Genomic DNA, 13,421 nt, shown 5'->3' with positions numbered 1-13,421 from the left:
ATGTCTAGGGTGGAAGGTTATGGAGAGAATGACCTGCGCTCACAGCTACGAGCCTGTAGGACTGAGATCGCCATGGCAATCCATGATCCCTTCCCACTGCTGTATGGGCTGGCGGATCACGACATAATCTCTGAAGAGATTCTGAGGGTGAACATTTTCATACAAAAGCACTATTTCAAGTCAACATGCATATTGTGAAGAATGTCTTCATGTTTTATTCAGATGATTGTACAGTTGTAGTTAGTTCCTGAAATCCTAAAACAACTAAATAATACTATCACCGACTTATAAGGAGACTTTAGAGCGAAAGAAAAAGGATGGGATCCACAAAGCTGTCTACTCACTGCTCACTTTGCTACTGGACCAAGATGCTACTGTCCTCCAGGCCTTCTGGAGCAACCTCTGTAAAGAGTATAATAAAGAGTGTTACCCAAAACTGGAAACCATGTTTATGAACCTCCCTAAAGGTAAGAGTGCACAGGCCTGGCAAAACATACACTAAGTGGGTTGGAGGATAATCACAGTTTAAGTGATGATTATCTCATTTGGCAGGGTTAAAGCAGGTGGCCAGACACGCTGGGAACCCCAGGCTTGAGCTGCAGATCCGCAGCCATTCAGGAAGAAAGAGAGCGGTGGCTGAAAAACACCTGACCCACCGGTCCCATCACCACTCCAAGAAAGCCATAACATCAGGTAAGGCACACAAGAAATTATAGTTCAGGTCATATCAAAATTGTGCAGAGTGGGATGTCATTCATGGCACTCCTGGTAATGTGATAGTCGATGCAGTTTTCGTTTCGATTAATGGTTAATTATTATTTATTATAAAGCCTACTTCCGTTTCACTGTATTAGGCCTACTACTTACAGGCCCAATCTAGTGTTGAGAAGTGCGATTTATGACGTTTGAATCAATTAACCAGTTCAAGTAAATGAATAATTATTTTATGTTGTCACTTATGGTTATGATCTGAATTATGTACAGTGTCAAGACCATTCGTGTTGTACATATTTTGTCACTTATTTGCAATGGATTTAAATCAGCAGCTTTGTTCACAGCTAGTCTAAACTGCACCTTATCTCTGTTTTGTGAATAAGAGAGGCCAGGCTTTTGACGCAGGTTCCCTGCTACTCGAAAACTTCCCTTTTGGTCGAGCAAAAGAGAAATGCTCATGTAAGGCTTACTTAATTAATTATTAATTAATTCATTATTTAGTGGATAATAAATATCTCATAAAATGCTAAAAAAATATTTTAGTGTTGTGTCGACAGATAAGAGAGTCTTTTGTAAGAGAAAAAATTTGGATGTACGGGCGCAAACAAAACCACCTTATTTCTAGTTATCATGTGACGTTTTGCGATCAAAACATGACTTTCAGTTTGGACGAGTTTCCAGAACTCTTTGGAGACGTTGAGAGCGATGAAAATTCCCAAAGTAGATTTTTATTTTATTTTATTTTATTTTATTTTATTTTATTTTATTTTATTTTATTATTTTATTTTATTTTATTTTATTTTATTTTATTTTATTTTATTTTATTTTATTTTATTATTTTATTTTATTTTATTTTATTTTATTTTATTTTATTTATTGCTTGGTATGTTAAGCCACACTATTTCTGCATAAAATTCAACAAGATTTTTTTCTGCATAAAATTCAACAACTTTACATCTACAAAATTGTGAATAAAGAAAGTGCATCGGGTGTGTTTCTATGTTTTATTTAATTTATGTGGTCTAAATTTAATTGTTACATATTTTTATCACAATTGTACAATACTATGGTATTTTGTACATACAACTTAAATAGTAAAATCAGAATTTACAGTTACTCGAAAACTACCCTTTTGGCCGAGCAAAAGAGAAATGTTCATGTAAGGCTTACTTAATTAATTATTAATTAATTCATTATTTAGTGGATAATAAATATCTCATAAAATGCTAAAAAAGAATTTAGTGTTGTGTCGTTTTGTAAGAAAAAAAAATTGGATGTATGCACGCAAGCAAAACCACCTTTTTTCTAGTTATCATGTGACGTTTTGCGATCAAAACATGTTTCCAGAACTCTTTGGAGACGTTGAGAGGGGTGAAAATTCCCGAAGTAGATTTTATTTTATTTTTTATTTTGTTTTATTTTATTTTATTATTTATTTGTTTATTTATTTTATTAATTTTATTTTATTTCATTTCATTATTTTATTTTATTTCATTTCATCATTTTATTTTATTTTATTTATTTATTTCATTATTTCATTTCATTTCATTATTTTATTTATTTATTTTAATTAATTAATTTCATTTCATTTCATTATTTTATTTTATTTTATTTTATTTTATTTATTTATTAATTAATTTTATTTTATTAATTTTATTTCATTTCATTATTTTATTTTATTTCATTTCCTTTCATTTCATTTCATTTCATTATTTAATTTAATTTAATTTAATTTAATTTAATTTAATTTAATTTAATTTAATTAATTTATTTATTTATTTTAATTAATTTTATTTCATTTCATTTCATTATTTTATTTTATTTTATTTATTTTATTTAATTAATTAATTTTATTTCATTTCATTATTTCATTTCATTTCATTTCATTTCATTTCATTTCATTTCATTATTTTAATTTATTTTATTTTATTGCTTGGTATGTTAAGCCACACTATTTCTGCATAAAATTCAACAAGATTTTTTTTCTGCATAAAATTCAACAACTTTACATCTACAAAATTGTGAATAAAGAAAGTGCATCGGGTGTGTTTCTATGTTTTATTTAATTTATGTGGTCTAAATTTAATTGTTACATATTTTTATCACAATTGTACAATACTATGGTATTTTGTACATACAACTTAAATAGTAAAATCAGAATTTACAGTTACTCGAAAACTACCCTTTTGGCCGAGCAAAAGAGAAATGTTCATGTAAGGCTTACTTAATTAATTATTAATTAATTCATTATTTAGTGGATAATAAATATCTCATAAAATGCTAAAAAAGAATTTAGTGTTGTGTCGTTTTGTAAGAAAAAAAAAATTGGATGTATGCACGCAAGCAAAACCACCTTTTTTCTAGTTATCATGTGACGTTTTGCGATCAAAACATGTTTCCAGAACTCTTTGGAGACGTTGAGAGGGGTGAAAATTCCCGAAGTAGATTTTATTTTATTTTTTATTTTGTTTTATTTTATTTTATTATTTATTTGTTTATTTATTTTATTAATTTTATTTTATTTCATTTCATTATTTTATTTTATTTCATTTCATCATTTTATTTTATTTTATTTATTTATTTCATTATTTCATTTCATTTCATTATTTTATTTATTTATTTTAATTAATTAATTTCATTTCATTTCATTATTTTATTTTATTTTATTTTATTTTATTTATTTATTAATTAATTTTATTTTATTAATTTTATTTCATTTCATTATTTTATTTTATTTCATTTCCTTTCATTTCATTTCATTTCATTATTTAATTTAATTTAATTTAATTTAATTTAATTTAATTTAATTTAATTTAATTTAATTTAATTTAATTTAATTAATTTATTTATTTATTTTAATTAATTTTATTTCATTTCATTTCATTATTTTATTTTATTTTATTTATTTTATTTAATTAATTAATTTTATTTCATTTCATTATTTCATTTCATTTCATTTCATTTCATTTCATTTCATTTCATTATTTTAATTTATTTTATTTTATTGCTTGGTATGTTAAGCCACACTATTTCTGCATAAAATTCAACAAGATTTTTTTTCTGCATAAAATTCAACAACTTTACATCTACAAAATGGTGAATAAAGAAAGTGCATCACGTGTGTTTTTATGTTTTATTTAATTTATGTGGTCTAAATTGAATCGTTACATATTTTTATCACAATTGTACAATACTATGGTATTTTGTACATACAACTTAAATAGTAAAATCAGTTCTTAATTTTTTTATGGAATATTGCAGTATTTATTATAAATGATTTATCCGTGCACATCATTATTTTTTAAATTAATGTTCCTTTGTAATCTTTAATGAAAATTTCTTCCCCTCATTTATTCTCTTCTCTGATGATGTGTTTACTGGCGAAAAGGCGGGACAAAGTCACTCGCATGCGATCACAGCAATAGCAAACCACAACCAATTCTCAATGGACAAAATCCCACTCTAAATTTTTCTTGTTTGAGAAGCCATTGTCACAATAGGGAAGAAAAGACTATTGCAACTTTTGTTTCATGGCATCTTTAACAAATTCATAGTTTAACACTCTTTCCAACTTTCTTACATCTTTCCAACTCATAAATATTATCTTTCCGAAATGACTTTATTAACAAAACCAATAAATCTGACACATCCCAGTTTGAACAGGTATGATTTGATGCTTACAGTCGAGTCCTGATAACTCAATATCTAAACTGTTCCAGGAAGCAAAGGCAAGCCGATGAGGAAGACAGATGGAGCAGCACTTTCTCAGGTCTCAGTGGGAAACGGTAATCACATGATGTTTGTTATTAGATGACTATATATTTCAGTAGATTAATGAAATTGCCCATGAATAAATATGACTCTCAAAACTCAGGAGTCCAGGCTGTATCTACCTCAGTCCAGAGGGCCGTGGCTGTGTCTGCCAGTGAGCATCCTACTGGCTGCGGGACAGTGGAGGGGATTCTGATCCAGCAGGTCATTGAGTCAGGTGAGCTCAGCACTTTAATACAGTATTACCAAACTGTGATGAAAGCCTTTACTTAGCTAATGCTCTAGCTCTTAACGTTTTTTGATAGTGTAACCTTGCCATGTAAACACTTTGGCGGTTCACTTTGGCAGCACAGATGTCTCAATTGCGCTTTCCTGCAGGAGGTGCCAAAAAATGCATCAAGGTAGGAGGAGAATTCTACTCTTCTGGCAAACTGGATGAGACAGCTGGAGCGCAAAAGGCACAGACTGCACAAAACTATAGTCACCAGCAGGGAGAGCCAAGCACCAGAGCCATGGATGTAAGTGAACAAGATTCATGGAAAAGTACAAACACTGAATATACTATATGAAAAATATTACGTAGGCAAGTTGTCAGTGTTAACCTGGTACAGTAGGTAATTCAGTATTCATCACGTTTATGATGCATATGTTCAGGTAGAGCATAATGATGATGAGTGTGCAGTGTGTAAAGATGGTGGAGAGCTCATCTGCTGCGATGGGTGTCCTCGCGCCTTCCACCTCACCTGCCTGGTCCCGCCCCTCACCTCCATACCCAGGTACAGAGCAGTCATGTGACACACAGGCCACTAACCCTACCAAGCCTTGAGTTGACCTTATCATTAGTCTTTATCTGTCAAGCTTTAGTCAGTGCTGATAAATTGCATGGTAAAAAAAAAAAATCTAAAATATGAAACTGTGTACAATCAATATGATTCAACAGTCTAAAAACACTAGTGAAAATGTATAATTTGATTTTTTTTTTAAATTACAAATGATAGCATTAGCATTATAATTTAAGTGAAATATTAATTTAAAAAATTAAGTTTGTCACAAACTTTAAATTAATTTTCAATGTCAAAAATTATTGACCTAAAATAGAGCAGAATCTGAAATAATTATTAATCATTTTACATCATTATGTTTCTTATTTTTAAATGTCACAAAATCCTTAAAACTGTATATTTCCAGGTTTAAAAGAGATTTTAAATTTCAGTTTATGAAATTTTTAGACTTTGCATCAATATTTCTCACCCAGGGGGCCAGAACCCACTAGGGGGCCTCAGCAAACTTCCAAAGGGTGAATATATTATTATTTACACAAGTAATGTTAATAATACATCTATAATATTAGTAAATCCCTAAAATGTTATGTAATTATTATAAGGATGATGTAATTGTTATTAAAATATATTATTATTGATACAATTAATATTAATGGTATTATATTAATAATATATCACAATAATCTAACTTAATAAAAATACAATAAAATAAGAAATCATATTTCTTTTAAAATTGTATTCCCCTAAATAAATTTTGTTTGTTTCCCAGTTTGTTTATTAAAAAACAAAACAAAACAAAAACTGGGCATCTCTCACTAGTTTTAGGAATGTGTTTGTTTCCAGTGGTACATGGCGCTGTCAGCTATGCCAAAACAGAGCGAAAGACAGGACATACACCCCCTTGCAGGTAAAACATGACAAAATTCACGTTAGAAATGTATTGAAAGCAAAATTTTCCCATTTGCAATAACTAATTCACTTGCATTACAGTTGCTCACACATATACGTACAATATGATGAGCAGTGATGGGAGATTATTATTTGTAGTCATGACAGTGGTAACTTCTCTGCTCCTATTTTAGCCCACAGTTCATCCTCCAGTGACCGAGGCAAGCTCCAGCTCTGCTGTGGACTTCTCCTTCTTCTCCTCTCTGTCCTCCACCTCACTCTCCACGGTCACAGGAGGCAAAAGCGCTCCACCAATGAGCCTCCAGGTAACACTCCTATGTGACTCAATGAGAGACACACTGACATGGGAGCAAAACGTTTGAGGCTTATTCATACCAAGGACGATAACTCTAATAATTAATGGTGCCCTAGAACTCTTTTTTAAAAGATGTAATATAAGTCTAAGGTGTCCCCTGAAAGTGTCTATGAAGTTTCAGCTCAAAATACCCCATAGACTTTTTTTTTATTCATTTTTTTAACTGCCTATTTTGGGGCATAATTAGAAATGAGCCGATTCAGGGTGTGTGGCCCTTTAATTCTCGTGCTCCACGCCCCAAGAGCTCACGCCTTAAACAACATAAAAAAAAGTTCAAACAGCTAATATAACCCTCAAAATGGATCTTTACAAAGTGTTCGTCATGCAGCATGTCTAATCGCGTAAGTACAGTGTTTATTTTGATGTTTACATTGATTTGAGGCTGTGCTCCGTGGCTAACGGCTAATGCTACTGTAACGAAGGCGGGACTCAGAGTAAGATCCAAATGCAGCTTTATTAAAAGGTGAGCGTGGTCGTACAGGCAGGGGTCAGATAACAGCAAACAGGTACAGCAAGGAACAGGCAGAATCGTAGTCAGGAACAAGCAGAGGGTCAGGGCTGGCAGATATCAATCACAGGTCAGGTGATGGGAAACAGGATCGTAGATGGGAAACAGACAGGCAGACAAGATATAAACGCTTGGAAATGTATCACAGGGAAAACAAGACCTCTCGGTGAGGTGGTGTGTGTATGAGTCTTTTATAGTCCAAGTAATGTGTGGCAGCTGGGTGTGGTGATTAGTGTGGAGTGATTGTGAGTGCAGGTGATAAGCAATGGAGGATCATGGGAAATGTAGTCCGGGATGTGACAGGAACAGACGTGATCGTGACAGCTACACTGTTGGAGAGATTTATAAAGAATGAAGTTGTGTTTATGAATTATACAGACTGCACGTGTTTAAAAATGAAAATAGCGACGGCTCTTGTCTCCGTGAATACAGTAAGAAACGATGGTAACTTTAACCACATTTAACAGTACATTAGCAGCATGCTAACAAAACATTTAGAAAGCCAATTTACAAATATAACTAAAAATATCATGTTATCATGAATCATGTCAGTTATTATTGCTCCATCTGCCATTTTTCGCTGTTGTTCTTGCTTGCTTACCTAGTCTGATGATTCAGCTGTGCACAGATCCAGACGTTAATACTGGCTGCCCTTGTCTAATGGCTTTCACAATGTTGGGAACATGGGCTGGCATATGCAAATATTGGGGCGTACACCCCGACTGTTACGTAACAGTCAGTGTTATGTTGAGATTTGGCTGTTCTTCGAAGGTCTTTTAAACAAATGAGATTTATATAAAAAGGAGGAAACAATGGAGTTTAAGACTCACTGTATGTCATTTTTTCATGTACTGAACTCTTGTTATTCAACTATGCCGAGGTAAATTCAGTTTTTGAATCTAGGGCACCTTTAAGTTTTAATAATTATTCTAATTCTATGAGATCATGGAAGTCCATCAAATATAACAATAATGATAGTTGCAATAACTTTCAGAATTGTTTTTTTTTTCTTTTTCACCTGATGAACGATGAATATTGCCAGCCAATCAGAATCCACTTGACTTTAAAGACCATTAGCATTTAAAGCGACAGATGACAATTAAAGGGATAGTTCACCCAAAAATGAAAATTCTGTCATAAATTACTCACCCTCATGTCGTTCCAAACCCGTAAGACTTTTGTTCATTTTCAGAACACAAATTAAGATATTTTTGATGAAATATAAGAGCTTTCTGTCCCTATAGACAGCTACATGACTACCACTTTGAAGCTTCAAAATATTCATAAAGAAATCATAAAACTAATCCATATGAATTAAGCGGTTTAGTCCTAATTTTCTGAAGAGACTCAATCACTTGATGAAAACATATAATTTAGGCTTTCATTCACATATAAACATCAATCAGTGAACATAAATAAAAGCTCAATCGAACCTGAACAAACCTCTTGCGGAAACTCAAACGTAATGCGTAACACACAAGAATGAACCTCATTGGTTCTCACATATCAAGCAAACATGAGTTCATGAATGTTTACATGTGAATAAAAGCCTTTAATATAGTCATATAGTCATTATTAGAGTCATTCTAAAATAGTCATTACAGTTATCTTTATAGCTATTGTTCTTGGTATGAACAAGCTTTAAGAGAACAGCACAGTGCAATCTTATAATAAACAGAACTTTATCATACCTTGGTGTGGAAGTTAATATATTTGTCTTTCTAGTTAAAGATCTTATTCACACACCCTCATTTCAGTCCAGTCATTTGAATCAAATATCTCTGATGAGTGGCAGGATGATGGTAATTTTTAGCTATTTTTATATTCAATCTTTGTTAGTCTTCTGATGGTCAAATGGTTGGGATCAGGATGGCTTGTGGAATTTGCCATCTCATCCAGGGAGAGCTGGTCACCTGCCCTCAGTGCCTGCAGAGTTATCATGCTCTCTGCAACTTCTCAAAGTACTGATTCTACTGTTATTTATAATAGAATAACTGTGAATTCTACCATGCACTGAAGCTCAGTCTCTTTCTCTCTCTTCCCCTAATCGCCTCTTCAGTGGAAAGACAAGATGCAGGAATTGCTCCAGGTCTTGGGGCCCTGAAAGCGAAACATCATCCAGGAGTCTTCAGGTATATCATATACACTAAAATAACACTTTTGGGCCTCCTAACCTCACAGATGTTATTAGTCTTTTTTATTCCCAAAGGTGAGTCAACACATGAGTGACCAGGGCTTAACGCCATCAGAGCAGCTGTTCAACAGAGATGAAATGGACTCTATAATGGGAGAGGTGACGTCATGCTTCTTAACAGTATATTAAAAAAAATAATACATGCAAGTGAGCAATTTAAACTTTATGTACCTGAGGCCCCAGATGAGATAACTAACAGTATATTTGTCTTGATAAATTCAGAGCCCTATAGATGGGATCCTGCAGTGGGCTTTCCACAACATTTCACGTCCTCTTTCTGAGTCTCAAGGCTATTTCCAGTGATTCACTGAGTCAGATTCATCTCTGCTGTGGCCAAATCTCACTATCAGCTTCCTCTTCAGTGTTAGATGGACTGATGTGAAGAATAGAACACACAGTTTTGATAATGTGAAGAAAATCAATGCATTTTCTTATCCTTTTTTTTTCTTTTCTCAGGATATTATTTTTTTAGGTCTACTGTAGATCACAAATGCTCATTGCTACTACAATTATTATTTTATGTCAAATAAATTTTGGTGAAAAAACAAACAAAAAAACCAATGTAAAATACATTGAATTAACTTCAACCAAAGCTAAAATTAAGAGGATAGTGTTTAAAGGTGCCGTAGAACGTCTTTTTAAAAGATGTAATATAAGTCTAAGGTGTCCCCTGAATGTGTCTGTGAAGTTTCAGCTCAAAATACCCCATAGATTTTTTTAAATAAATTTTTTTAACTGCCTATTTTGGGGCATCATTAAATATGAGCCTATGTAGGCTGCGGCCCCTTTAAATGCTCACGCTCCTCGCCCACGGAGCTCGCGCTTGCCTTAAACACCATAAACAAAGTTCACACAGCTAATATAACCCTCAAAATGGATCTCTGAAGTGTTCGTCATGCAACGTCTAATCGCGTAAGTATGGTATATACAGCTATGGAAAAAATTAAGAGACCACTCCAAGTTTAGAAATCAATGTTAAGTGGTCTCTTAATTTTTTCCATAGCTGTATTTGGATGTTTACATTTGATTCTGAATGAGTTTAATAGTGCTCCGTGGCTAATGGCTAATGCTACACTTTTGGAGAGATTTATAAAGAAGCTGATGATGAAGTTGTGTTTATGAATTATACAGACTGCAAGTGTTTCATAATGAAAATAGTGACAGCTCTTGTCTCCGTGAATACAGTAATAAACGATGGTAACTTTAACCACATTTAACAGGACATTAGCAAAATGCTAACGAAACATTTATAAAGACAATACACAAATATCACAAAAAATATCATGTAATCATGGATCATGTCAGTTATTATTGCTCCATCTGCCATTTTTCGCTATTGTCCTTGCTTGCTTACCTAGTCTGATGATTCAGCTGTGCACAGATCCAGACGTTAATACTGGCTGTCCTTGTGTAATGCCTTGAACATGGGCTGGCATATGCAAATATTGGGGTCATACATATTAATGATCCCGAATGTTACATAACAGTCGGTGTTATGTTGAGATTTGCCTGTTCGTCGGAGGTCTTTTAAACAAATGAGATTTATATAAGAAGGAGGAAACAATGGAGTTTGAGACTCACTGTATGTCATTTTCATGTACTGAACTCTTGTTATTCAACTATGCCAAGATAAATTCAATTTTTAATTCTAGGGCACCTTTAACTTCCTACATTAAAATGTATTAAGTAAAATAAAAATGACTGTACATCAATAATGATTATTTTAAGGCATTGCATTGTAAGTATCATGAAGTATTTAAATACATGATTATGGTACGACACGGATGTATATATCAGATGAAAACTTGCAGATGAAAATTAGGCTGTGATGGATAGACTTACAGTCTTGACAATGGCATGCAGAGTATATAAAGTATAAATACATCCTATTTTTCAACTCACAACCTTCTGTTTCATCGAGATTTTGTCTACGGAAAGACTTTTAAAAAGATGTTTCATCAGCTAAGCAGCTGTTGTACTGTTAAACAGTATTATGCATTGAACACAGATCATACTTCTGTCTCTCACAACCTTTCTTTTCACTCATCAGAAATCAAATAAGGCACTACTCTGAATAAGGTCTATAGACGTCCTTGGCCTGAAAAAATGTTGAAGACCTCTGGTCTAGATAATAATAAAACTCACATTTTGATGAAGTATGTATTGTTCTGTAATGTTAACATTTATGTGATAACCTCTAGATATGAGACAATGGCTCAAACATAAATAAATGGATTTCTATTTCTACCATAGCAAATATGGAAAACATGTACCTATCTCTCCATCACTCTCTATATTTGTGAGTGTGCGTGTCTCTAAGTGCCCCTATGTGGGCCTTCTGTGCTCTTTAGAGAATGGTTTTGACACATCCCATGGAATGCATGGTCTGGAGCCAGCACTGTCAGTTTGGCCTCCTCAGGAGACAAAAGAGAGTGGGAAAGTGAGAGAGGAAGAGAAGGAGAAAGAAAAAGAGCGCTTGGAATGTTAATGAGAACCATGTGGGACTCCTGGAAATGTGCTGTTGCTAATGTCAAAGCATAACGTATGTCAACACAAGGCAAAGCTGCTCGTTTGCTTTCGTAAGGCAACGTACAAAAACAGTGAAGTGATCCGTGCAGTGGGAATTTATCAGAAGTCTCAGTTTATCAATGTTTTCTTCCACCTCAGTCTTTAAAGTGTCTGAATGCTCGCTCTCGGGCAGATGGTGTTGTGACAGGCCAGGGGCCAGACGTTGTTGGAATGTTGCAGGGTTGCTATGGATACTTGTTCTTTAAGGCCCAACAAATAAGGAGTGGGGAATGTATTACGGTGGACCCTAAATCTCAGTAGAGCGTGAACGAAAATGTTTTTATATGAGAAGACATTTGGCAATGCAGACAGCATGTATCAATGAGACAGACTGCAGGATACTCTGAAGGCTGGTTCTGTTTTATCTCCTGCAGTGCCAAGATACTTCATGTTTATGATGTGTTAGTCTAGCATTCAGTCCTGCTTTATATATCAGAGACATTCTATATCCTTCATGTCCTATCCTTGATTTGTAAAGTCTGACACTGGTGCCAATTAAAGTTCTACCTAAAAGCAAGAGAGTGGTATAGTAAAGCTTCCATCCCAATGACAGGAAAAGATCATTTAAATTGAAATTAGTAAAATGTTTTATTTCTGAAATACATTTGTGAAATGTTTGGTGTCTGATAGAATTTAGAGGGTTAGTTCACCCAAAAAGGAAAATTTTGTCATTAAGTACTCACCCTCATGTCGTTCTGAACCTGTAAGACCTTCAATCTTCTTCGGAACACAAATTCAGATATTTTTGATGAAATCCATGAGCTTTTTGGCCTCCGATAGACCCAGAAAGGTAGTAAAGACATCGTTAAAATAGTCCATGTGACTACAGTGGTTCAACCTTAATGTTATGAAGCAACGAGAATATTTCTTGTGCCCTAAAAACAAACAAAAATAACAACTTCATTCAACAATTTCTTCTTTTCCATGTCAGTTTCCTATGCTATTCACGTAGTAAATACAGTGCAGCACTTCCAGGTTCTACGTCAGAATGCCAGCTCATTATTGGCCAGCTCCTGCATCAGCATCTCACGCATTACATGCACTTATTTACTGTCACATGGACCATTTTAAAGGATTAGTTCATTTTCAAATGAAAATTACCCCAAGCTTTACTCACCCTCAAGCCATCCTAGGTGTATATGACTTTCTTGTTTCTAACAAAGACAATCTGAGAAATATTAATAAATATCCTGATGCATCCGAGCTTTATAATGGCAGTAATGCATTAAAAAAAAAAGAGCATGAGCTGAAGAAAATGTCTCCATCCACATCCATCCATCATAAACATATTCCACACAGCTCCGGAGGGTTAATAAAGGCCTTCTGGAGCGAAGCGATGCATTTGTGTGAAAAAACAAATCCATATTAAACAAGTTATGAAGTAAAATATCCAGCTTCTGCCAAACCGCCTTCCGTATTCTTCAAAAAGCTTACGCTGTATGTCCTACACCTTCCCTATTCAACTTACGGAACTGACGTGATGCCAGTTCAGTTTTTTCTGTAATTTGAATACGGAAGGTTGTCTAGCGGAAGCTGGATATTTTACTTCTCAACTTGTTAAATATATATATATTTTTATTTTTATTTTTTTTACACAAATGCATCGCTTCACTTCAGAAG

At 33.6% G+C, this 13,421-nt stretch overlaps 1 protein-coding gene across 4 annotated transcripts; it reads left to right on the top strand.

Annotated features, from left to right (window-relative positions):
• On the top strand, positions 1-10,093 carry aire (autoimmune regulator). Of its 4 annotated transcripts, none has more exons than XM_067363693.1 (13): positions 1-147; positions 293-467; positions 553-693; positions 4,434-4,499; positions 4,589-4,702; positions 4,864-5,003; positions 5,140-5,261; positions 6,111-6,174; positions 6,350-6,481; positions 8,879-9,000; positions 9,099-9,171; positions 9,249-9,332; positions 9,456-10,093. In XM_067363693.1, exons 1-13 carry the CDS (start codon positions 1-3, stop codon positions 9,534-9,536), a joined length of 1,461 nt encoding a protein of 486 aa, XP_067219794.1. In that variant the 3' UTR covers positions 9,537-10,093. The 4 variants fall into 4 exon arrangements, 3 of the variants coding, with proteins under 3 accessions (XP_067219794.1, XP_067219793.1, XP_067219795.1); XM_067363692.1 differs by having other exon boundaries at positions 6,093-6,174; XR_010891982.1 differs by having other exon boundaries at positions 6,093-6,174; positions 9,064-9,332.
• Positions 10,094-13,421: the final 3,328 nt, after the last annotated feature.

This window comes from Chanodichthys erythropterus, chromosome 16 (genome assembly GCF_024489055.1).
Source record: "Chanodichthys erythropterus isolate Z2021 chromosome 16, ASM2448905v1, whole genome shotgun sequence".
Classification (NCBI taxonomy): Eukaryota; Metazoa; Chordata; class Actinopteri; order Cypriniformes; family Xenocyprididae; genus Chanodichthys; species Chanodichthys erythropterus.
This window is presented reverse-complemented; position numbering and strand designations above follow the sequence as displayed.